At 42.2% G+C, this 26,028-nt stretch overlaps 1 protein-coding gene across 4 annotated transcripts in view; it reads right to left on the reverse strand.

The window, feature by feature from the left end:
• CASC4 (cancer susceptibility 4) overlaps window positions 1-23,432 on the reverse strand; it is a 122,094-nt gene extending 98,662 nt beyond the window's left edge. For all 4 annotated transcript variants that reach the window (XM_003900865.4, XM_003900864.4, XM_009210065.3 and 1 more), the window contains exon 1: window positions 22,700-23,432. In XM_003900865.4, coding sequence (XP_003900914.1) covers window positions 22,700-23,026 — 327 coding nt within the window. In that variant the 5' untranslated portion in view covers window positions 23,027-23,432. The remainder of the gene's footprint in view (window positions 1-22,699) is intronic.
• Window positions 23,433-26,028: the final 2,596 nt, after the last annotated feature.

The raw sequence follows: 26,028 nt of genomic DNA on the forward strand, positions 1-26,028 counted from the left end.
CATGTAAAAGAGAGGGTAATGGCAAGAAACTAAATTGAAACAAAATCTTAGCTGGATAGGGAGAAAAGTAAAGAATACATAGGGCTGCTAGAAAGGAAGAGGTAATAGATTAGAGGTACAGATAAAGTTGGAGAACAATTATAGTTTATTCAGCAGTTTTAATCTCTTTCTTGTTACAGTCTCCCAAGAACATGCAAGTTTGAAGTTCACAAACTTTAAATTTCAAGGATTTGAAATCCTATGTTAATGACTTGGCACGGTGGCTCACACCTGTAATCCCAGCACTTTGGGAGGCCGAGGCAGGTGGATCACCTGAGGTCAGGAGTTCGAGACCAGTCTGGCCAACATGGTGAAACCCTGTCTATACTAAATATACAAAAATTAGCCAGGCGTGGTGGTGGGCACCTGTAATCCCAGCTACTTGGGAGGCTTGCAGTGAGCCAAGATTGCGCCATTGCACTCCAGCCTGGGCGACAGGGAGAGACTCTGTCACACTCACATAAAAAAAGAAATCCTCTGTTAGGTTTATGTTAGAATGAATTAATCATCAAGACTTTTGATAGTTCATTAATGTTGGCAAATATTTCTAGTTCTCATCCCAGGCCCTTCGAAGGACTGTCTCTCCCCAATCCTTTGAAGGTATGTATTTTTTATCACATACACACTTACCACAATAATAATTTTAAAAAGCAATATTTTTCAGATATCATGTCCTGAATTTCATTTGAAAAATATAGACACTATGCCATTAATTCATATTAAGCTTACGGTGCCTGGAATGCCTCGGTGAATGAATCTCTAATTGGAGGCATTCCAGGCACCATAACGACATTTTTTGGGGAAAAATGTTTCTCCTCTTGGGGAGGGGAACCATTTAAGGAAGTATAAACCTGCTAAGAAACTTTCCCCATTAAGCTCTGAAATAGTTTTCTCTTTTTCAGTTAACGTAAGAAATACCACGTGTGGCATCAAGGCAGTAGCATAATCTATAAAAATGCATCATTTATAAGTAGAATATGTGTAAGTGTAAAACTACCTTGCAGGTATTGGTATGGAAAGTTTATATCCATATTCTTTCATCATATGTTTTCAGAACTTTTCCAGGTATGTATGTATGTTTGGTTTTTTTGTTTGTTCGTTTTGTTGTTGTTGTTGTTTGAAACGAAGTCTTGCTCTGTTGCCCAGGCTGGAGTGCAGTGGCACAATCTCAGCTCACTGCAACCTCCGCCTCCCGGGTTCAAGCGATTCTCCTGCCTCAGCCTCCCAAGTAACTGGGATTACAGGCATGTGCCACCATGCCCAGCTAATTTTTCTATTTTTAGTAGATACAGGCTTTCACCATGTTGGTCAGGCTGGTTTCGAATTCCTGACCTCAAGATCTACCTGCCTTGGCCTCCCAAAGAGCTGGGATTATAGGTGTGAGCCACCACGTCTGGCCATATGTATTTTTTAATTGACTGATTGATTGATTGAGACAGGGTCTTGTACCGTCATCCGGGCTGGAGTACAGTGGCACAATCATAGCTCACCGCAGCCTCAAATTCCTGGGATCAAAGGAGTTTGATCCTAACTCCTGGGATCTTACCTCAATCTCTCAAGTAGCTGGGATTATAGGCATGCATCACCACACCTGGCTATCTGAATATATATATATATATATATACACACACACACACACACACACACAGACATACACACACACACACAGAGAGACAGAGAGAGAGAGAGAGAGAGAGAGAGAGAGAGAGAGAGACGCACTATGTTGCCCAAGCTGGTCTCGAACTCCTAGTCTCAGAGAGACTCCCGCCTTGGCCTCCCAGCCTTTCTAGGTCTTTTTTTAATTGGTTCTCTTGTGACTACCCTTTCATTCCTTGGTGATTTTAGTTGCTCTTTTCTAGATATTTCTTAAATTTGCATCATGTAATTAATGCTGCACAAAGTAAATTAAGACTGTGACTAGGTAGAAACCCAATAACACAGTGCTTAAAAGAAGGGGCTCTGGCTGGGTGCAGTAGCTCACTTCCATAATCCCAGTACTTTGGGAGGCCACGGCAAGCAGATCGCTTGAGGTCAGGAGTCTGAGATCAGCCTGGCCAACATCGCAAAACCCAGTCTCTACAAAAAATACAAAAATTACCCAGGCATGGTGGCATCTGCCTGTAGTTCCAGCTACTGAGGAGGCTGAGGCATGAGAATCACTTGAACCCAGGAGGCGGAGGTTGCAGTGAGCCAAGATCATGCCACTGCACTCCAGCCTCGGCAACAGAGCAAGACTCTGTATCAAAAAAAATACAAAAGGCGGGGAGGGGACAGGGCCTCTAAAGTTAGATTGCCTGAGTCTGAATTCTGAATTCACTACTTGTTAGCTCTATTTCCTTGGACATACTGTTTACCTTCTCTGTTTCAGTTCTTTCATCAATAAAATGAGAATATTATCTGACTCATAGCATTGTCAAAAAGTTTATGTCAGAGATAAACAAAGTGTTAACAACACTGGCTGGCACATGGTAAGGGCTTAATAAACATTAGCTATTACTACGTAAAGGAGTAGAATGTCTTTACTATTTCTACAAAGTCCCACTGCTAAATTTGGCTTAAAAACAACACAAAAGAGCCGGGCGCGGTGGCTCAAGCCTGTAATCCCAGCACTTTGGGAGGCCGAGACGGGCGGATCACGAGGTCAGGAGATTGAGACCATCCTGGCTAACACGGTGAAACCCCGTCTCTACTAAAAAAAAATACAAAAAACTAGCCGGGCGAGGTGGCGAGCGCCTGTAGTCCCAGCTACTCGGGAGGCTGAGGCAGGAGAATGGCGTGAACCTGGGAGGCGGAGCTTGCAGTGAGCTGAGATCCAGCCACTGCACTCCAGCTGGACAGAGTCTAAAAAGACTATTGTTTAGTCTTTTTAGCTAAAACAATAAATTGGGAATCTCATAGAATTTTTTTATTTTATTTACTTTATTCTCAATTACTTTTTTATTGAGGGATATTTGACAAAGATTGTATACATTTAAGGTATACAATTTGATGATCTGATATGCTTATATACATTGATCTCTAGAACTTACTCATCTTGCATAACTGAAACTTTGTACCCCTTGACCAATATCCCATTTTCCCCTTCCCCTAGTCCCTGGTAGCCTTCCTTTAAATGTATGCCCAGAAGTGGGATTGCCAGATTATAAAATAGTTCTATTTTAAACTTCTGAGGAACCTACATACTGTTTTCCATAGTGGCTATCTACATTCCCACCAACAATGTACAAGGGTTCCCCTTTCTCCATATCCTCACCAACATTAGTTATCTTTCACCTTTCTGACAATAATCATTCTAGCAGGTGTGAGATAGTATCTCACTGTAGTTTTGATTTGCATTTCTGTGATGATTAATAATGTTGAACATTTTTCCATATGACTGTACCTGTTGGCCACTTGTATGTCTTCTTTCAAGAAATGTCTATTCCAGTCCTTTGCCCATTTTTAAAACAGGTTGTTCATTGCTATTATGTTGTATAAGTTCCTTATATATTTTGGATATTAACCCCTTATCAGATATATGATTTCCAAATATCTTCTCCTACTCTGTAGGTACCTTTTGACTCTATTGATAGTTTTCTTTTGCTGTACAGCTTTTCAATTTGATGTAATCCCATTTGTGAATTTTTTAGTTTTGTTGCCTGTGCTTTTGGTGCACGCACCTGTAGTCCTGGCTATTCAGGAGGCTGAGGTGGGAGAATCGCTTGAGGTGGGTCGAAGCTGCAGTGAGCCACAGTCATGCCACTGTACCCAGCCTAGGTGACAGAGAGAGACCTTGTCTCTAAAAAAAGTTAAATATAGAATATGGCCCAGCATTTCCACTGCTAGACACGAAAGAAGTGAAACCAGGGACTCAAACAGATACTTGTACACCACCGTTTATAGAGGCATTACTCACAATACCTGAAACAAGGGAACAACTCAAGTGTTCATCAACAGATGAATGAAAAACAAAACATGGTGTATATATACAATAAAATATTATTCAGCCATAAAGAGGAATGAAGTTCTGATACATGCTACAACATAAACGAATCTTGAAAACACTATGCTAGGTGAAATAAGCCATATACAAAAGGACAAATATTGTATAATCCACGTATACGAGGTATCTAGAATAGACAAATTCATAGACAGAGAAAGTAGCATAGAGGTTACCACAGGCTGGAGGGAAGGGCAATGGGAATTACTGCTTAATGGGTAGAGGTTTTGTTTGGTTTGGGATAGTGAAAAAGTTCTAGAAATAGATGGTAGCAATCATGGTTACACAACATTGTGAATGTACTTAATGCCACTAAATTATACACTTAAAATGGTAAAATAGTAAATTTTGTTATAGATGTTTTACCACAATAAAATAGTAATAACAATAATCATCATCATTCTGGCTCCAAATAGCTTTAACTCAGACATAATTTCCCCTACTTCTCAATACCATGTACCTTACATTACACTCTCCTATTCTACTGCTTGACCTTCTGTGAAGGTACAACATACTTTCCAGGTTTCCTGGCTTCATTTATGTTCCTCCTGTCCTTAACTCTTTCTCATTTTGTTAAATTACTAAAGATCACCTTTTCAGTGAATTATTTCATTCTTGACTTCCTGAGGAAATTAATCAGTTATTCCTCTGTATTCTCAAAACCCTTTGTAAGTAGCTTTACTATAGCATTTAATCATGCATTATGGATTATTTTTCTATGTGTGCTTCCCTCACTTCTTCAAAGAAAGGGAGTCTTACTATTTTTCAATCCCTATCACATACCACATGGTATTCAACTTTCCAAAATAAATGACTTATGCATATGATAAACTTTGAAAAATCATAAAAGCACTATATCAATAAATGGTTTTATTTCATTCTGCCCATTGAGAATTAATATCATGTGGGCCAGGCGCGGTGGCTCACGCCTGTAATCCCACCACTTTGAGAGGCCGAGGCGGGCGGATCACGAGGTCAGGAGATTGAGACCATCCTGGCTAACACAGTGAAGACCTGTCTCTACTAAAAATACAAAAAATTAGCCAGGCGTGGTGGCGGGCACCTGTAGTCCCAGCTACTCAGGAGGCTGAGACAGGAGAATGGCGTGAACCTGGGAGGTGGAGCTTGCAGTGAGCAGAGATCACACCACTGCACTCCAGCCTAGGCAACAGGGCCAGACTCCGTCTCAAAAAAAAAAAAAAAAGAGAGAGAATTAGTATCATGTTAGTTTCCAGGTTATGAGACAAGTCCTGGATGATAAGCAATATAACTTGGATACAGGCATACCTTGTCTTATTGTACCTTGCTTTATGCGTTTCTTAAAACCCTGCATCGAGCATCTATTGGCACAATTTTTCCAATGACATGTACTCACTCCATGTCCCTATGTCACATTTTGATAATTCTCAAAATATTTCAAAATTTTCATTATTACATCTGCCATGCTGATCTGTGATCTGTGACCTTCATTATTATTATAATTGGGGGCACCATGAACTGCACTCATAGAGGACAGTGAGTTTAATCAATAAATGGTGTGTGTGTATATAAAATATACAAATTTATAGAAACAGAAAGTAGAATAGAGGTTGCCAAGGGTTGGGGAAAGGATAATGGGAGTTACTATGGAACAGTCATTCTCCCATCTCTCTCCCTCTCCTCAGGTTTCCCTATTTCCTGAGACAAAAACGATACTACAGTGACCTCTAAGTGTTCACGTAAAAGAGTTGTATGTCTCTCACTTTAAATCAAAAGCTAAAAATAATTAAGCTTAGTGAAGAGGGCACGTCAAGAGCAGAGACAGGCCAAAAGCTAGGCCTTTTGTGCCAAACAGCCAAGTTGTGAATGCAAAGGAAAAATTCTTTAAGGAAATTCAAAGCGTCACACTAGTGACACATGAATAACAAGAAAGAAAATAGTCTTACTGTTGCTGATATGGAGAAAGTTTCCATGGTCCAGATAGGTCAAACTAGTCACAATATTCCCTTAAACCAAAGCCTAATCCAGAGCAAGGACTTAAATCTCTTCAATTCTATGAAAGGTGAAGGGTAAAGAAGCTGCACAAGAAAAGTCTGAAGCCAGCAGAGGTTGGTTCATGAAGTTTTTTTTAAAAAAAGCAATCTCCATAACATAAAGGTGCAAGGGGAAGTAGCAAGTGCTGATGAAAAAGCTGCAGCAAGTTATCCAGAAAATCTAGCTAAGATCACTGAAGGTGGCTACACTAAACAACAGATTTTCCATGTAAATGAAACAGCCTTCTATTGGAAGAAGATGCCATCTAGGACTTTCATAGCTGCAGAGAAGTCAATGTCTCGTTTCAAAGCTTCAAAGGACAGGCTGATTCTCTTGTTAGGGACAGCTGGTGACTTTAAGTGGAAGCCAATGCTCATTTACCATTCCTAAAATCCTAGTCTTTAAGGATTGCGCTAAATCTATTTTATCTACGCTCTATAAATGGAACAACAAAGCCTGGATGATAGCACATCTGTTTACAGCATGGTTTACTGAATATTTTCAGTTCACTGTTGAGATATACTACTTAAAAAGAAGATCCCTTTCAAAATACTACTGCTCACTGACAATGTCCCTGGTCACCCAAGATCTCTGATGAAGATTTACAAGGACATTAATGTTTTCATGTCTGCTAAAACAGCAGCCCATGGAGCAAGGAGTAATTTCTACTTTCAAGTCTTATTATTTAAGAAATACCTTTCATAAGGCTATACCTGTCATGATGTAATTCCTCTGATGGATCTGGGCAAAATAAATTGAAAGTCTTCTGGAAAGGATTCACCATTCTAGATGCCATTAAGAACATCTGTAGAGGCTGGGTGCAGGGGCTCAGGTCTATAATCTCAGCACTTTGGGAGACAGAGACGGGCGGACGCTTGGGCTCAGGAGTTCGAGACTGGCCTGGGCAACATGGCAAGACCCTTGCTCCACTAAAAATAGAAAAATCAGCCAGGTGTAGTGGCCCATGCCTGCGGTCCCAGCTACTCGGAGGCTGAGGTGGGAGGATCACTTGAGCTCAGGGGGTGGAGGTTGTAGTGAGCCAAGATCGCACCACTGCACTCCAGCCTGGGTGACAGATCAAGCCTCTGTCTCAAAAATAAAAATAAAAATAAAAATAAAAACTGTGGCTGGGCACAGTGGCCATTAATTCCATCACTTTGGGAGGCCAAGGCAGGCAAATTTCTTGGGCCTAGGATTTTGAGACCAACCTGGATAACATGGCAAAACTCCATCTCTACAAAAAATACAAAATTAGCCACGTATGGTGGCATGTGCCTGTGGGTCCCAGCTACTCGAAAGGCTAAGGTAGGAGGATCACCTGAGTCCAGGGAGGTCAAGGCTGCATTGAGCCATGATTTGTGCCACTGTACTCCAGCCTGAGTGACAGAGACTGTGTATCAAAAAAAAAAAGAACCTTTGTGATTCATAGAAGGCTAAAATATTAACAGGAACATGAGTTTGGAATAAGTTGATTCCAACTCTCATGAATGATTTTGAGGGGGTTTAAGACTTCATTGGAGGAAGTAACTGCAGATGTGGTACAAATAGCAAGAGACCTAGAATTAGACTAGGCACGGTGGCTTATGCCTGTACTCCCAGTACTTTGGGAGGCCAGGGCAGGAGGATCACTTGAGTCTGGGAGTTTGAAACCAGTCTGGGCAACATAGCAAGACCCTGGCCTATAAACCATTTTTTAAAAATTAGCCGGGAGTGATGGCTTGGGCCTGTGGTCCAGGTACTCAGGAGGCTGAGGTGGGAGAACTGCTTGACCCCAGGAGGTTGAAACTACAGTGAGCTGTGATTGCACCACTGCATTCAGCCTAAGTGACAGAGTAAGAGAGAAAGAGAGAGAACTAGAAATAGAAGTAGAGCCTGGAGGGCTGGGAGCAATGGCTCATGCCTGTAGTCCCAGCACTTTCAGAGACTGAGGCGGGCAGATGACTTGAGGTCAGGAGTTCGAGACCAGCCTGGCCAACCTGGTGAAACCCTGTCTCTACTAAAAATACAAAAATTAGCCAGGCGTGGTGGCTAGCACCTGTAATCTCAGCTACTCGGGAGGCTAAGACAGGAGAATCGCCTGAACCTGGGAGGCGGAGGTTGCAGTGAGCCGAGATCATGCCATTGCACGCCAGCCTGGACAACAAGAATAAAACTGTCTCAAAAAAAAAAAAAAAAAGTGGAGGCTGAAGATGTGACTGAATTGCTGTAATCTCATGATAAAACTTGAATAGGCCAGGCATGGTGGTTTATGCCTGTAATCCCAGGACTTTGGGAGGTTGAGGTGGGAGGATTACTTGAGATCAGGAGTTCAAGACCAGCCCTGGGGAACATAGCAAGACCATATCTCTACAAAATTTTAAAATTAGCCAGCTGTGGCCAGGCACGGTGGCTCACGCCTGTAATCTCAGCACTTTGGGAGGCCGAGGCAGGTGGAACACTTGAGGTCAGGAGTTTGAGACCTAAGTGGCCAACAAAACCCCATCTCTACTGAAATAAAAAAATTAGTCAGGCGTGGTGGCATGTGTCTGTAATCCCAGCTACCCAGGAGGCTAAGGCATGAGAATTGCTTGAATCTGGGAGGCGGAAGTTGCATTGAGCTGAGATCACACCACTACACTCCAGCCTGGGTGACAGGGCGAGACTCTGTCTCAAAAAAAAAAAAAAAAAAAAATTAGCCAGGTGTGATGGCACAAGCTTGTAGTCCTAGCTACTCCAGATGCTAAGGCAGGAGGATTGCTTGAGTCCAGAAGGTTAAAGCTGCAGTGAGCCATGATCATGCCACTGTACTTTAGCCTGGGTGACAGAATGAGACCCTGTCACCAAAAAAAAACAAACAAAAATCCAAGTTATACTTATAAGTCAAACATTTTTTCATTATATCCCCGTGAAGCTAATCCCAAGGTTTTGGTTCTCTTCACTTAAACACTAAATTGAATCAGAAAAATATTTTTGAGTTTCTAAATGAATAAAATATTATTCTAGATCTACTATAACATGCTTCAAATAAAAGATATATTCTATGTATACTAGAAAGATGAGCTGACAAGCAGTAGTTTTACATCTGAATATTTTAGTTATGTCTTTCAGAAAGGGTAGTGCAATCAGATATGTGGATAATATCTGTGGTAACCTTAGTACATATTTATGCACCCATTGGTTCAAGAACCAGTACAAATTCCTGAATCAATCATCAAATATTTACTGAGTCCAGACATAGAGAATAGTACGAAATATTGTGTTAGATTTATACTAGATTTAGACTACATATATATATATATATATATATTTTTTTTTTTTTTTGAGATGGAGTATCGCTCTGTGGCTCAGGATAGAGTACAGTGGTGCAATCTCCACTCACTGCAACCTCCGCCTCCCAGGTTCAAGTGATTCTCCTGCCTCAGCCTCCCGAGTAGCTGGGGCTGCAGGCACCCGCCAGTACACCCAGCTAACTTTTGTATTTTTAGTAGAGACGGGGTTTCACCACGTTGGCCAGGATGGTGTCGATCTCTTGACCTCGTGATCCGCCTGCCTCAGCTTCCTAAAGTGCTGGGATTACAGGCATGAGCCACCGCGCCTGGCCTAGACTATATTTTTATAGTCAAGAAATTCACAGGCTGGGTATGGTAGCTCATGCTTGTAATCCCAACACTTTGGGAGGCCAAGGCCAGCAGATCACTTAAGTCCAAGAGTTCAAGAACAGCCTGGGTGACACGATGAAACCCCATCTCTACAAAAAGATATAAAAATTAGCTGGGCGTGGTAGTGTGCACCTGTAGTCCCAGCTACTTGGGATGCTGAGGCAAGAAGCTCGATTGAGCCTGGGAGGTGGAGGTTACAGTGAGCTGAGATGGTGACACTGCACTACAGACTGGGCAACAGAGTGAGACCCCATCACAAAAAAAATAGGAAAGAAAGAAAATTCACAATATATCATTGGAAAACAAGAAAAAAAATTAGAACCACCAGGTGTGGTGGCTCATGCCTATAATCCCAGCACTTCGGGAGGTCGAGGTGAACAGATCACTTGAGGCCAGGAATTCGAGACCAGCCTTGTCAACATGGCAAAACCCTGTCTTTACTAAAAATACAAAAATTAGCCGGGTGTGGTGGCATGCGCTTGTAGTCCCAACTACTTGGGAGGTTGAGACAGGAGAATCGCTTGAACCCATGAGGTGGAGGTTGCAGTGAGCCGAGATCGTGCCACTACGCTCCAGCCTGGGTAACAGAGCAAGACTCCATCTCAAAAAAAAAAAAAAAAAAAATTAAATGTGAAAAAGAGAGCCAATCAATGGCTTCCTATTGCCCTTAACATGACTCACAAATCTTTTCGCAATCTGAATCCAGTCTTGCAGTGCAACATCAAATATTATCACACTCATTCTAGCTCCCTCATTCCACATAGTGAACTTTTTGTTTGTTTGTTTTGAGATAGGGTCTCACTCTGTTGCCCAGCCTGGAGTACAGTGGCGCTACAATCTTGGCTCCTAAGTTTTTTTTTTTTGAGACAGGGTCTCCCTCTGTAGCCCAGGATGGAGTGCACTTGGCATGACCTCGGCTCACTGCAACCTCTGCCTCCGGGATTCAAGTAATTCTCCTGCCTCAGCCTCCCGAGTAACTGGGATTATAGGCATGTAGCACCATACACAGCTGATATCCTGTGCTTTAAAATATGCAATAAAATAAAAATAAAATATGCAACATTCTACATTTGGAACCCTCTTTTCATCTCTCCTGAGCCTCTTATCCCAAACCTCTCACTCAATCTTTGCCTCATTAAATCCTGATCTTTTTTTAGGACTCAACTAAAAGTCTCTCAAGAATGTCATCCCTAAACCTCTAAAATAGTTTAGGTCTTACTTCAAGGGTAAGTTCCATAGTCAACGTATACCATATCTGTCTTGTTCACTCGTTCACTATGTGATATGCATGCAGCACAGTAACTGATCCAAAATAGAAACTTGAACATATTTGTTCAATAAAGAAATTAAAATGGGGTTAGAGATGGAAGCAGAGCATATATAAACATTGAGTGGGAAAAGGATAGGATAACCAGGATAAATGGATGTTATTAAAGCTAAAGGGAAGAAGTTTCAGATAGGAGAGATTATCACTACAAAATGCTACAGAGAGTCAAGTTTAAGAGTGAAAATGTGGCCGAGCATGGTGGCTCATGCCTGTAATCCCAGCACTTTGAGATGCTGAGGTGGGAGGATCACTTGAGGCCAGGAGTCTGAGGCTGCAGTGAGCTATGAGAGGCCTTTGTTAATCATCAAATGAGAAAAAATTTTGCCCTAAGTTGAACTTAAATTGGATATAGAAAATTGAAATTGTAAAAGGAAAGCAAATCATTTTATATTAAATAGAAAAAGCTTTGTGGATATAAGTTTTGAAGTCAACCTCAGGGGAAAAATGTAGTTTGGAAAAGAGAAAGAATCAGACATTGAAAGCACCTGAGCAAAAGCTTTGAGGCAACACTGTTCAAAAGAGGAACCACCTGGCCAAAAACAGTGTAAGAAAGTTAAATAAAGTTAATTAAGAACAAGAAAGAGAGCCTTGAAGCACTGTGAGAAACTGAAATTACTGCATGCCCAGCCTGTCCCTAGAGAAAAGCCTGGACTTTGAATTCAAGGAAACTTTAACTTTCTTTTGAGGAAGAGGCTAACATGGGGAACTTTAAGGTCTTCAACCAAAAATTATAAGGACTAGTTCCTCTTGTTTAATGAGGTCATAAGTCAAAAGGTACTCCCTATCACTTCAGGAGATAGATGCTACATGCCACACTATAAGAACTGTTTGTTTTCCTCTATGGGGTAAGTGAAAGGGAGCTCCTTGAATGTCCTTTTACCTTTTTTTTGGCACAACTAAATCCTAGTCATCATTTTTCAAAAAGCAGCTTGTTTTATGATCTCCATGGAACCTCCTGAGATTACTCAGTCCTTTATCAGGAGAGTAAGAAAAAATAGAGAAATACAAAAATAAGAAAGGGAGACAAAGAAAAGTGAGAACATGTTTTAAAGATCGTTTTAGTGTACAGTACAGTAAGTGCTCAGTATATTTAATAAATTTTTGTCAACTGACTTAATATACTTGGGTTTCAATAGAATAATACAAGACTAACTTTCCTCCTTCCTTCCTTTCTCCCTCCCTTTCTTTTCTTTTCTTTCTTCCCTCTCCCTCTTTCTTCCTCTCTCTCTCTCCCTCCCTCCCTTCCTTTATTCTCTTTCCTTCTCCCCTCCCCGCCTTGCCTCTCTTCTTTTCTTTTTTCCTTTTCTTTCTTTATTGAGACAGGGTCTTACTCTGTTGCCAGGCTAGGGTGCAGTAACACAATTATAGCTCCCTGCAGCCTCAAACTCCTGGGCTCAAGTGATCCTCCTGCTTAAACCTCCCAAGCAGCTAAGACTATGGGCATGTGCCACCATGCCTAGCTTTTTTTTTTCTTTTTTTTTTGGCTATGTTGCCCAGGCTAGCCTCAACCTCCTGGCCTCAAGTGATCCTCCTGCCTCAGCCACCCAAAGTGCTGGGATTATAGGCATAAGCCACTATACCTAGCCGCAAATTTCTTCAAGATTAGCTACACCAATGCACCCATGAAAGAAAGGAACTATTATTATTAAATGTCAAGCTTTGTATGGGACAGGACTCTAAATATTTTATTTCATGAATCCTCCTCATTTTATGGGTGAAGAAATACGCTTAAGGAGAGGCAACATAATGGCGGAATGAAAAACTCAAGTCTGACTCCAAAAGACCTTGTTCTTTCCAGTAAACCATACTGCCACACAATATATATGAGTAGTTATCTAGTCACTTTGGGAGGACTAGGCCAGCGGATCACTTGAGGTCAGGAGTTCAAGACCAGCCTGGCCAACATGGTGAAACACCGTCTCTACCAAAAATGCAAAAATTAGCCAGGTGTGGTGGTGCGTGCCTGTTATCCCAGCTACTTGGAAGGAAGAAGCAAGAGAATTGCTTGAACTCAGGAGGTAGAGGTTGCAGTGAGCTGAGATTGCACCATTGTGCTCCAGCCTGGGCGCCAGAGTGAGACTCTGTCTCAAAAAAAAAAAAAAAAAAAAAAAAAAAATTATCTAGTCAAAAAATCAAATTAACTTTTAAGTATGCATTATGTGTATTTGTCTCTTAGGTCGATGTAACAAAGTACCACAAACTGAATAGCATAAAGCAGAAATGTACTGTCTCACAGTGCTAGAGGACAGTTTTGTAGGCTAGAAGTCCAAAATCAAGGTGTTGCCAAAGCCTCGTTCCCACTGGAGCCTCTAGGGGGAGGCTCCTGGCTTCTGGCTTCTGGCTTCTGGCAGCCCTGGGCATTCCTTGGTTTGTGGAAACATAACTCCAGTCTCCACCTTTATCTGTCATGTGGTCTTCCCAATGTGTCTGTGTGTCCCTGTGTATTCATGCACCTGGTGTTCTCCCTAATCCTGTTTTTTTTTCTTATAAATTAATAGGGGCTACCCTAATCCAGCATGACCTCATTTTAACTTGATCACATCTGCAAACACCCTATTCCCAAAATAAGATAACATTCATGGGTGATTTAGACCTCAATATATCCTTTTACGGGAGACACATCAACCCCGTACGTTTTGTAATAGCACTAAGAACTATTTTTCCCACAGGAAAAAATTTAAAACGTAGTCCTTCCTCAAAGAACTTAAAATTTTGTTGAGAAAACAAAGTTCACACACAATAAGCTATTAGTAAAAAACGAACAAAATAAGTTAGTGAAGCTCAAACAATAAATGTAAATGGTGTATAAAGAAGGAAAAGCATGGCTGGGAGCAGTGGCTCACACCTGTAATCCCAGCACTTTGGGAGGCCCAGGCAGGTGGATCACTTGAGGTTAGGAGTTTGAGACCAGCCTGACCAATGTGGTGAAACCCCATCTCTACTAAAAATACAAAAAAAAATTAGCCGGGCATGGTGGTGCGCGCCTATAATCCCAGCTACTTGGGAGGCTGAGGCTGGAGAATCGCTTGAATCTGGCAGGCGGAGGTTGCAGTAAGCCGAGATCGCACCATTGCACTCCAGCCTGGGAGACAAGAGCAAGACTCCATCTCAAAAAAAAAAGAAAATACAAAAGAAGGAAAAGCATGTTCCAAGTCAGAAGTCCCAGGGGGCTTCATAGTGGACATGGATCAGAAGCTGGATAAAAGACTGGTAGAATAGGCTGGGCGTGATGGCTCACGCCTGTAATCTCAGCATTTTGATAGGCCAACGTGGGTGGATCACAAGGTCAGGAGTTCGAGACCAGCTTGGCCAACATGGTGAAACTCTATCTCTACTAAAAATACAAAAAAATTTAGCCAGGCATGGTGGTGCGCACGTGTAATCCCAGCTACTAAGGAGGCTGAGGCAGGAGAGTCGTTTAAACCCAGGAAGTGGAGGTTGCAGTGAGCCAAGATTGCATCACTGTACTCCAGCCTGGGTGACAGAGCGAGACTCCATCTCAAAAAAAAAAAAAAAAAAAAAAGGCCAGGTGCAGTGGCTCATGCCTGTAATTCCAACACTTTGGGAGGCCGAGGCAGGTGGATCACAACGTCAGGAGATCGAGACCGAGACCATCCTGGCTAACACGGTGAAACCCTGTCTCTACTCAAAGCAGAAAAAAAATAGCTGGGCATGGTGGCAGGCACCTATAGCCCCAGCTACTCGGGAGGCTGAGGCAGGAGAATGGCGTGAACCCAGGAGGCAGAGCTTGCAGTGAGCCAAGATCGTGCCACTGCACTCCGGCCTGGGCGACAGAGCAAGACTCTATCTCAATTAAAAAAAAAAAATTGGTGGAATAAATATACAGAAAAGAGGCAAGAAGCTAAGAGTCAAACAGCAGGAACAAAGGCACAGAAACAGGAATTAACATGATGCAGAAAGGCAGGTGGGAAGGCAAAAGTAAGCAAAACAATTAGCCTGAAATACAATTTAGTGGGTCAGGAGATAGTAAGAGACAAAGGTAGCTAGAGCCACTCTATGGAAGACCTTAAAGATGAGACAGCAGAATTCTAACCTGATGTAGTCAGTGAGTAATACAGCCACTCTGAAAATAAGGTTTGAGGAAGTTCAGGCTGGCTTCACAGGAGAACTGACTAAAAGAAATGGAGACCAAGGAAAGGGGAGTAGTTAGGGATCTACTAAGTTCTCTATTCTGCAGTCAGAATGACGGTTTTTAAATTCGATCACGTAACTCCTCTGCATGTCGAAGCACTCAATATGATATACTGAACGAATCAAAGACAACACCAAATTTCTAACCTCAGTCTTAAACAATGGTTGCATGGGCATCATTTATAAGGACCAAGACGGTAGGAAAGGGATACTGTTCGGAGGAGTTATCAGTTTTGATTGATTTATGAATAATTTGAGGTAGCAATTACAGTTAAAAGTTGGCCAGATTATGGCTGGCGAGGCAGAGGCAAAGGCAGGAATTATCATGTGCAACATATTAGAACTGTAGAAGGTTGACACTCAAATTATAGAAGAACAGGCAAGCTGAGTCAATTAAGAAACCTATGGGAGGAGCCAACTAAGCCTAACTGGAAATGAACCAAGAAATTGAAAACAAACAAACAACAAAAACAGTCAGACATTCAGGAGCAAAGGGTGAGGCAGGTAGGCTAGAGCTGAGACCAGATCTTGGGCAGGAACACAGAGTCCCATCCTGGAAAAAAGGCAGAAAAGAAATAAGGAAGTAGCTGTAGAATAACAACAGTAGAATAACAATGCATTAAGCACTGTTAAGAATTTTAATCAATTTACTCAAACCTCTCAAGAATAAGAGAGATTACTATTATATTCCAAAATATTCCCCCAATAACATTTTTTTGTAATATGCTTCTCATTCTCCTTTCTGACACATGAACTTTTCCCCATTCAACTAAAGGCATACGCTGCCTCAGGGAGAATTACGGTTGTTAAAGGGAAAAAAGGTCATTTACTATTCAGCTTCAAACCTCAAAACTGGTGTGTGTGTGTGTGTGTGTCTGTGTGTGTGTGTGTGTGTGTGTGTGTGTAATAAAACGACAATTTTGAGGACTTTTTCTACATTCTAACAGCTCCTTTTATTTACCAAGAGCTTGACTTGCCCTATACTGAGGAAAGAGAAATAAGGACTTTTCTGATAGAGGAAATAAAAGGCTGTGTGTGTGTGTGTGTGTGTGTGTGTGTGTGTGTGTGTGAGATGGATCTCCCTTGTTCTAAGATGAACTGTGTTTCCCCCAAATTCACATGTTGAAGTCCCAGCCTCCAGGATCTCAGAATGTAACTGTATTTGGAGACAAGGTCTTTAAAGTGCTTAAGTTACAGTGGGTCTAATCCAATATGACTCATATCCTTTTAAGAAGAGGAAAAGACACCAAGGATGTGTGCATACAGAGGGACTATCATGTCACAATAAAGCAGCAAGAAGGTTGCCATCTGCAAGCCAAGGAGAGAAGCCTCAGAGAAAAACAACCCTGCTGTCACCTTGGTCTTAGACTTCCAACTTTAAAAAATGTGAGAAAATAAATTTCTGCTGTTTAAGCCACCTAGTCTGTGGCATTTTGTGATGGCAGCCCTAGCAAACTAATCTACCCCTCCAGGCTGAAACCCTTTAGAGGGAAGGTTATAAAATAAGGAAGTTTGAGGGAATCTCAGAGAAGTGGGGGTTGTTTCTCACTTCTTTGGACAAGACAGTAGCAACTTAAAGCTCCCTTAAAGAATTTCTATGTTCAAGGCCAGATGCAGTGGGTCACACCTGTAATCCCAGCACTTTGGGAGGCCGAGGTGGGCAGATCACTTGAGGTCAGGAGTTAAAAACCAGCCTGGCCAACATGGTGAAATCCCATCTCTACTGAAAAATAAAAAATTAGCCAGGCATGGTAGCATGCTCTTGTAGTCTCAGCTACACAGGAGGATGAGGCAGGAGAATCACTTCAGCCTGGGAGGCGGAGGTTGCAGTGAGCTGAGCTTGCGCCACCGCACTCCAGCCAGGGTGACAAAGTGAGGCTCCATCTCAGAAAAAAAAAAAAACAAAAGAATTTATATGTTTAGTAGCCCAGGTAATAGACTGGAAGTGACAGAATGGCATAATAATGTGGAAGAAACCAAATATCACCTTTCTGATTCCTCTGGAGAAAGGATTCCTTGATTTCCAAAGATAACCTTATAGTAGCAATGAGCTACTATACTCGGTTTCTTTTTTTTTTTTTTCTGAGACAGAGTCTTACTCTGTTGCCCAGGCTGCAGTGGCACGATCTTGGCTCACTGCAACCTCTGCCTCCCAGTTCAAACAATACTCCTGCCTCCGCCTCCCAAGTAGTTGGGATTACAGGCGCCCCCAACCATGCCTGGTTAATTTTTTTTTTTTTTTTTTTGAGATGGAGTCTCGCTGTTATCCAGGTTGGAATGCAATGGTGCAATCTCGGCTCCTGCAACCTCTAACTGCCGGGTTCAAGCAATTGTCCTGCCTCAGCCACCTGAGTAACTGGGACTACAGGTGCATGCCACCCTACCCGGCTAATTTTTTGTATTTTTAGTAGAGACGGAGTTACACTATGCTGGCCAGGCTGGTCTCAAACTCCTGACCTTGTGATCTGCCTGCCTCGGCCTCCCAAAGTGTTGGGATTACAGGCATGGGCCACCGCGTCTGGCCCAATTTTTGTATTTTTAAGTAGAGATGGGGTTGCACCATGTTAGTCAGGGTGGTCTTGAACTCCTGACCTCAAGAAATCCACCGCCTTGGCCTCCCAAAGTGTTGGGACTACAGGCGTGAGCCACCATGCCCAGCCGCAGACCTTGGTTTCTAACACCATTCTCCAATAAAAGGAACCAGGGCTCCTTGGAGAAATGGATGACTCTAGGACTGGAGTAGGAAATGTATAAGATAGACCTAGAGCATCTGAAAGTACCAAAAAGTAAGAAAAGGGTATGTCACAATGAAACTGGGTGTAGGGTATGTGGAAGTTCGCTGTACTTTCTGGCACTATAAAAGTAAAAAGGGGATACAGGAGTTAATGAAGGAGCTCTCCAATGGCCAGATCTGGAACAATTTGAGCAACAAAAAATAAACTAATATTGGATTATAAGCCAAAGTATAAGATAAATATCCTTGAGTCCATACTGAGATAAGTGAATTATTAAGTTAATAAATGAGGGAGAAGAGACAAATCTCCTGTGCAGAAGAATTCCATATAGTTTATGTTGATACTCTGCCCTTAAGGAGGAAAAACATAACTATCCACTCATTAAGTGAGGGTGAACATACTTTCTTCCAAAGTGAACAGTATGGAAACAGATTTTTTTTTAAGAGTACCTTGTAGTGGAGAAACTTGACAAGCACTATCTCATGCCAGGTGATCGAGGTTAACATCAGCAGTGATAAATCATTTTGAAAAACATACCCATGATGTGATGTGTTGAGACTAGTACTTTACTTCTGTGGTCTTTGTCCCAAAACCCATAACCGCAGTCTAATCCTGAGAAAAGACTCAGACAATTCCCAATTGAGGGACATTCTATAAAACACCTAATCAGTAATCCTCAAAATTGTCAAGATCATCAAAAACAAGAACAGGTCTAAAAAACAAGAAAAGACTGAAAAGAAGCTTAAGGAGACATAACGTCTAAATGTAACGTAGTACCCTGGATGAGACCCTGGAATTAAAGAAGGACAGCAGGAGAAAACTGAAGAAATCTGAATAAAGTATGGACTTTCATAACAAGGTATCAATACTGGTTCATTAATTGTGACAAATGCATCATACTTAAGTAACATGTTAATAATAGGGAAGACTGGGTGTGGGGTATATAGAAACTCCCTGTACTATCTTTGCAATAATTTTCCAGACCTAAAACTGTTAAGTGGCCAGGTATGGTGACTCACACCTATAATCCCAGCACTTTAGAAAGCCAAGGCAGGAGGATCAGTTGAGGCCAGGAATTGGAGACCAGCCTGGGCAACATAATGAGACCCTCATGTCTACCAAAAAATTAAAAATTAGACCAGCATGGTGGAATGCACCTACAGTCCCAGCTACTTGGGAGGCAGAGGTGGGAGGATTGCTTGATCCCAGGAGTTTGAGGCTGTAGTAAGCTATCATCGCACCACTGCTCTCCAACCTGGGTGACAAAGCAAGACCCTGTCTCAAACAAACAAAGAACAACAACGACAACAAAAAATCCCTGAAAAACTGTTAAGTTTAAAAGACAGAGACCAAGTTTAAAAGACTACCCTTTCTACTAAGCAGCTCAGAGAGTCCTCATTAACCCCAAGAACAGACATTCACAAGCAGCCCAAGAAAGTTGTTACAGACAGCTCAAAATACAGAAGTGGCACACCAAGTGCTGTGGCACACACCTGGAATCCCAGCATTTGGTGAGCCCAAGGCAAGAAGATCACTTGGAGCAAGGAGTTTGAGACCAGCCTGGGGAACATAGCGACACCTTATCTCTACAAAACTAAAAAAGAAAAAACTTTTAAAAATATACAGAACTGACATTCAGTAAGAGATACAGTCTTGCGAGCCAACTGCATAAAATATTAGCCAAACACTTAAAAGTAGTTAAGATACCCAGGGCAATATTTCCCAAACTAGTGTGCTTTGCTATATTATTCTGTACCATAATAGGTAAGCCATGAAAATAGTAACCTGTGATCAAATAAACTAAACAAGACTGAGTTAAACAAAATTGAATAGCCTTCTTTATTAATGGATTTCTCAGAGCTTTTATATTCCAGCAGACATTATGAATTCCAAGAGGAGGATACACTAACATTTCCCTCCAGAAGAGGTTTTCTTTTTTTTCTCCTCACCACCCTAAGAAATATTACAAGAAGAGTATTCTGTTTAACACTACTTTGGAGAATACTGCTCTCAGGGGAGAGCAAAGCCTCAAGAATAAAGTCTCTTACTAGGTGACTGGAAAGAAAAAATAAATCCAGCAAAGAATATAGTGAAGAAGATAAAACTGGAGAGTCCAATATTACAAAAGCAAGAAAGGAAATGGTTTCCAAATAGCTAGAGACAATCAACAGGACCAAACGACTGAGAGGTCAAATAGAGTAAGAATAAAAATGTTCTTTGGTTTTGACTAGGAATACCGCCATTTGTGACCTTCAAGATAATAGCTGCAGAAAAGGAGAGGAAAGAAAGATGGCAGACTTTTTAAGATTAGGATGGGTATGAAAAAAGAGGTAGATGGAACATTTGTAGACCATCGATAATTTGACTTTAGCAACGAAAATGAAAAAACAAATGTGTTGATTGGAAGAAAGGAATATATAGATTTTTTTTTCTTTACTTAGAACAGGGGACACCCACATCCTGTTGAAGGTAAAAAGTGAAACAAACTGAGACTGACAGTGCAGTAGAGCTGGGCAAGGTGGTGCACAACTGCAGTCCCAGCTACTCAGAGGCTGAAGCAGGAAGATCACTTGAGCTCAGGAGTTCAATGCTGTAGTGCATCATGCCTGTGAAGAGCTACTGCTCTCAAGCCTGGGCAACACAGTGAGACCTTGTCTCTCTTTTTTTTTTTCTTTTTTTTCTCTTTATTATACTTTAAGTTTTAGGGTACATGTGCACAACGTGTAGGTTTGTTACATATGTATACATGTGCCATGTTGGTGTGCTGCACCCATTAACTCATCTCTTAAAAAAAAAAAAAAAGGACGGGCGCGGTGGCTCAAGCCTGTAATCCCAGCACTTTGGGAGGCCGAGGCGGGTGGATCACGAGGTCAGGAGATCGAGACCATCCTGGCTAACACGGTGAAACCCCGTCTCTACTAAAAATACAAAAATTAGCCGGGCGAGGTGGCGGGCGCCTGTAGTCCCAGCTACTCGGGAGGCTGAGGCAGGAGAATGGCATGAACCCGGGAGGCGGAGCTTGCAGTGAGCCGAGATTGCGCCACTGCACTCCAGCCTGGGCGACAGAGTGAGATTCTGTCTCAAAAAAAAAAAAAAAAAAAAGGCGGGGCGTGGTGGCTCATGCCTGTAATCCCAGCACTTTGGGAGGCTGAGGTGGGCAGATCACTTGAGGTTGGGAGTTCAAGACCAGCCTGACCAACATGGAGAAACCCCTTCTCTACTAAAAATACAAAATTAGCCACATGTGGTAGCACATGGCTATAATCTCAACTACTCGGGAGGCTGAGGCAGGAGAATCACTTGAACCTGGGAGGCGGAGGTTGCAGTGAGCTGCGATCACGGCATTGCACTCCTGCCTGGGCAACAAGAACAAAATTCCGTCTCAAAACAAACAAACAAAGTCCAATGGCTGAAAGAATAGAATCAAGAATATTAATTACTACAAGAGACTTTCCTTTGAGACCAGAGAGAAGAATGTGAATTGTAATGCTTAACCATTCTAAGTAGGAAGACCTTATTTTAATACTGCAACCTTTCATGGATTTCTACCTACTGTGCCCAAGAGTTTTTCAGTCTTTAGAGTTAAGCATGTAGCGCATATAAATTTATTGATTCCTTGACCCTATCAGAGCATGTCTATGTTATTATGGTGAAGAGGAGGGGGTTATAGGGAGGCACTTAGCTGAGGGCCTTAATCTTCCTGAAATAAGAAAGCAAGGTAGAGGCTGTCAACAGGAATGTTAGAAGCTCACAGAGAGTTTATAATGACTTACCCGTAAGTGATTTTCATATGCAAAGTAAAACTTGTAATTATAATGGGCATTTACACACAAAAATGTGAAGATTACGAAAGAAGTGTATAGAAAGAAAGGCATCTACTATCCTGCCCAGAAATTTTCATAACTCTACTATACCTACAGAAGTTGCATGTCATAAATTATTAATATAGTTACCAATGAGCTAATGAAAACAAGGATTTAGTAGCAAGTATGATTACAGTTCAATTTTAAACTTTTTATATTTAAAACTTTGTATAGTTTTCCATTTGCATAAAACACCAACCCTAATAGCTACTTAGCTATACAAAATTTCATTCTATTTTCTTTCAATGAAGACACTGACATGACATTCCATTGCTTAAAATTTATTTTTAGATTCTAATCTTTTGGCTAATTCCATTAACAATTCCAACTGAGTACATAATGATTGATCAACTATGTCCAAGACACAAGTGTGGCTCACATATAGCTCGAGGGCCCATCTATCATAACATTTTGATCACAAAAAGGCAGTCATAGCTCATTATTTATTCAATACATCACCCTGTAGAGATTTTAAAAGTTACACAGCTGAAAAAATATATGGTGACTACCATAGGGTAGAGGAGTCGGGGGCAGCTTCGTTCTTTAAATAACGAAATTAATATTGTTCAGTGTGCACGGAATAAAAATGAGACAATAACCACACCAAACCTGGCAGTCGCCAGATTTGTGTGTCTTTGAAGCTAAGGGGGCCACATAGGCCAGATGATTACTATTGACAGCTCACCAGCTGAGCTCAGAGAATAGGCAGCATCTGCACACAGCCCACTCTTGAGAACCAGAATTTACAGTCATTTTTGTCTGGCAGGGACCAGAGAACATGGCACTGATAAACCGGGAAAAGTCTGACAGAAACACGGTTGTTGGGGGTGAAAGGAGCCTTCAGGACTGCAATATTGGAAGGGATAAGACAACCGCTAGCGGATTAACATCCCGCCCCAGACCCCGGACAAAAAAGAAACTATGGGGGTTGAAGAGAAAGGGGTCGTCCTTACCTTGTCATCCTCGCATCTCTTCCCCAGGCCCTCTCTGGCCTGCAGCCGGCTGCTGAGGCGGCCGTAGTCGGCCTCCTTCTGGTCAATCTGTTTCTTGTGCGTGTCCACCAATAGCAAGAGGTCCGAATTGCGCTTTTCCAGGCGCCCGCGGGCCACTTCGGTGCGCTGGACCTGGCCCTGCAGCTCGGCCACCTCCTCCTGAAGCAGGACGTGGCGGGAGGAGATGCTCCAGTAGTTGAAGGCGAGGACGACGATCACCACCAGTAGCACCACCAGCACGAGAGAGGGCAGGCGGCCAGCCCGCCGGTTGGCCCCGAAACCCACCATGGGGCCAAATCGGGCTGTATCCTAGGGGCCTCGCCGCAGACACCTGCAGGCAGAAGCCCAGGCCTCGGCTGGAGTTACCCGGGGGACACTGCCCCAGGGCCGGCCGAGGGAGGAGGCGGGCTTATCCGTCGGCTGCAAGCCGGAGAAGGGGGCGGGGCCGCAAGCCGCAGGTCCCTCCCCGCCCCCTTCCTCAAATCAGGCCAAAACGCGTTCCGGAGGCTTTGAACTCGACCCCGCACCTGCCAGAGGGAACCGGGAGAACCCAGCTGCCCGCGCCCCGAACCCAACACCTCACGGTTGGGAGGCGGGGAAAAAAACCGGAAGGGGGCGGATTTACTCTGGCCCCACCCACTGGCTGGGGCCGAGTCGTCTAGGGGACCATTTCCGAGTTTCCGCCGACCACCTCTTGTCGCAAGAACGTTGCTTCATCTCGTCTCCCTGCAGTCCTCTCTCGCGAGATTTTTCTCTGTCACCTAGGTTGTTGTGTTAATGTTGGCGGTCTCAGATGGCTCAGGTACCTGGGTCGGAGTCCTTTCTGTTCTTACCTACTGGACTCCCTTGATTCAAGGTCTAGGGAGTTCCTGCCCTACATTGGCCCTCGCGAAAATATTTGTCTTTGAGGACGTCTGGGGCTGCGACCGCGGAATAGAAAAAAATAGTAGGTGAGCTGCAGCCAAAAAGGGGCAACTAGAAAGGTTTTGTACTTGCTTCTGTAGAAGGGGAATTTCTCTTTTGTGCTAATGATGTGGAAAGAAAAAACAAAAAGACCGTAAAATAGCGATGCCCTAAACATAATGGAGAAAAGCGGGAGAAACCAAGCTTTAGGACTGAAAGGGGTGGTGCCAGTCTCGTTTCCAAGGTTACTGCTTTCGCGAACCGAAAGAATTTCAGAATGTGGCGAGCTCCAGTTTTTAAACGCACCGCTGCTTTTGCCTCAGCTGGGCTTCCAAACAGAAAGTCCAGAAGCTGCCTTCGATGAATCGTAACTAATGCACTGTTACTGACAGCGAACACATTCTGGGTTAGAAATAAGAGCTCTAACAAATTGTTTTGCGCACCTAGTCTCATCTTCTCAACAACGCAGTTTTACAGTTGAAGAATCCAAGACACAAAGATGTTTGGGAACTTTCTCATATCTGGTTTTAAATAGGCGTGAATCCAGATCATTGGGCTCTAAACACCATTGCTGTCTGCATATAGCAGGCTGTTTATATGTTAAGTGTGAATTTCAGTAACGCAAAAAAAAAAAAAAAGCCCCCGCCTCTTTTGTTTTTTCTGTATAATTATTTTGTCCGTGCATAGAAAAATAAAAAGTTACTGGCTCTAACCTGTTTAAGGAGAAGATGAGGTTGCCTTATTTTTCAGACCTCAGGTTGAAGAACTTCCATGAGTATATAACCTCAAGAACGGAAAAACCTTGGTATTTTTATTCAAATCAGAGAGAGAGATGATTTTGAGGCAGGAAGACTTGTCATCTTTGAATAATTATTCTGTGCTTCCTATCCTCAAAAATTAATTCCCTAAGTCCTGTAGTAGCGTAGAAGAATTATTGCACCTTCAAAGAACAATACTCTCTCAGATGCAGTACAGAAAAACAATACCAAAATTATTAATACTTGGTTCACACCAGACATGAGCTCTGGCTTCATAAGATCTAAGAAATCCCCTCGACTCTCAGATGACAAGCAGACTTTGGCAAAAGGAAGCAAAGCAAAAATGGGAAATCATTAACTATAATGAGCCTTCCCATCTCTGCTTTCCTCAGCTCATATTGGCCTTGCTCTGCTCAACCAGCAATCGAAAATTATTCTAGGCCAGGCGCGCGGTGGCTCACGCCTGTAGCCCCAGCTACTCGGGAGGCTGAGGCAGGAGAATCACTTGAGTCGGTGAGGCAGAGGTTGCAGTGAGCCGAGATCGTGCCATTGCACCCCGTCTTGGGCAACAGAGTAAGAAGACTCCGTCTGAAAAGAAAGAAAATTGTTCTATAAAGTAATGTTAACTACTTGATATTTACTGTTCCCACGAGTGTTTTCATTTTTACATAGGCAAATCTAAAAGTATAAATATTGTACAAAACACACATTTTCTCAATAGATGTTTAGTAGAACTATTGGGAACCATTATTCCATTTTACAGATACAGAGGTAACTTGCCGAAAGTCTTTTATGTAGTAAATGGCAGAGATGACCAGTCCTCTTTCCACTCTTCCCTAGAGGATTTTTTTTTACATTTTGATGGTTGTCTCATCAAGGTGTTCCTCCTAGTGAATACAATCCAGATATTAAGACAGTGTTTAAGTGCCCTCCCATAGGTAGTTCTGAGTTAGGCATTAAACAAATTAAGGTAAAAGTCAATTCCTTAAACCAGGTAATGGAAGTTAACATCAACAGTGATGTCCTGTTGATAGTATGTATTGGTGATACAATACGATGATTGTAGCACTCTGTGTGGTCTTCTTCACAAAGACTCATAACCCTGGTCTACTCATGAGAAAAACGTCAGACAAATCTCAGTTGAAGGACATTCTGAAAAATACTTGACCAGTATTCCTCGAACTTGTCAAGGTCATCAAAAACAAGGAAAATTGGAAAATCTTTCATGGCCAAAAGAAGCTTAAGGAGACTTGATGATTAAATGTATCCTGGATGGGATCCTGGAACATGAAAAGGACATTAGGTAAAAACTAAGGAAATCTGAATAAAGTATGCATGTTAGTTAATAATAATATATCAGTACTGGTTCATTAATTGTGACAAATGCACCATACTAACGTAGGGGAAACTGGGTGTGGGATATATGGGAACTCTACTATTTTCACAATTTTTCTGTAGATCTAAAGCTTCTAAAACTTATTTTTTAAAAGTCCATTCCTGTGTTTTAGGATATGTTATCAAGTATAGGCATAAACATCATATAACTGTAAAGGCAGTGTAATCATAGATAAATAATGTTTCTTGTGGGTTTTCTTGTTTTATTTTGTTTTTTAAAAGATGGGGTCTTGC

Source organism: Papio anubis, chromosome 7, assembly GCF_008728515.1.
Source record: "Papio anubis isolate 15944 chromosome 7, Panubis1.0, whole genome shotgun sequence".
NCBI classification, from domain to species: Eukaryota; Metazoa; Chordata; class Mammalia; order Primates; family Cercopithecidae; genus Papio; species Papio anubis.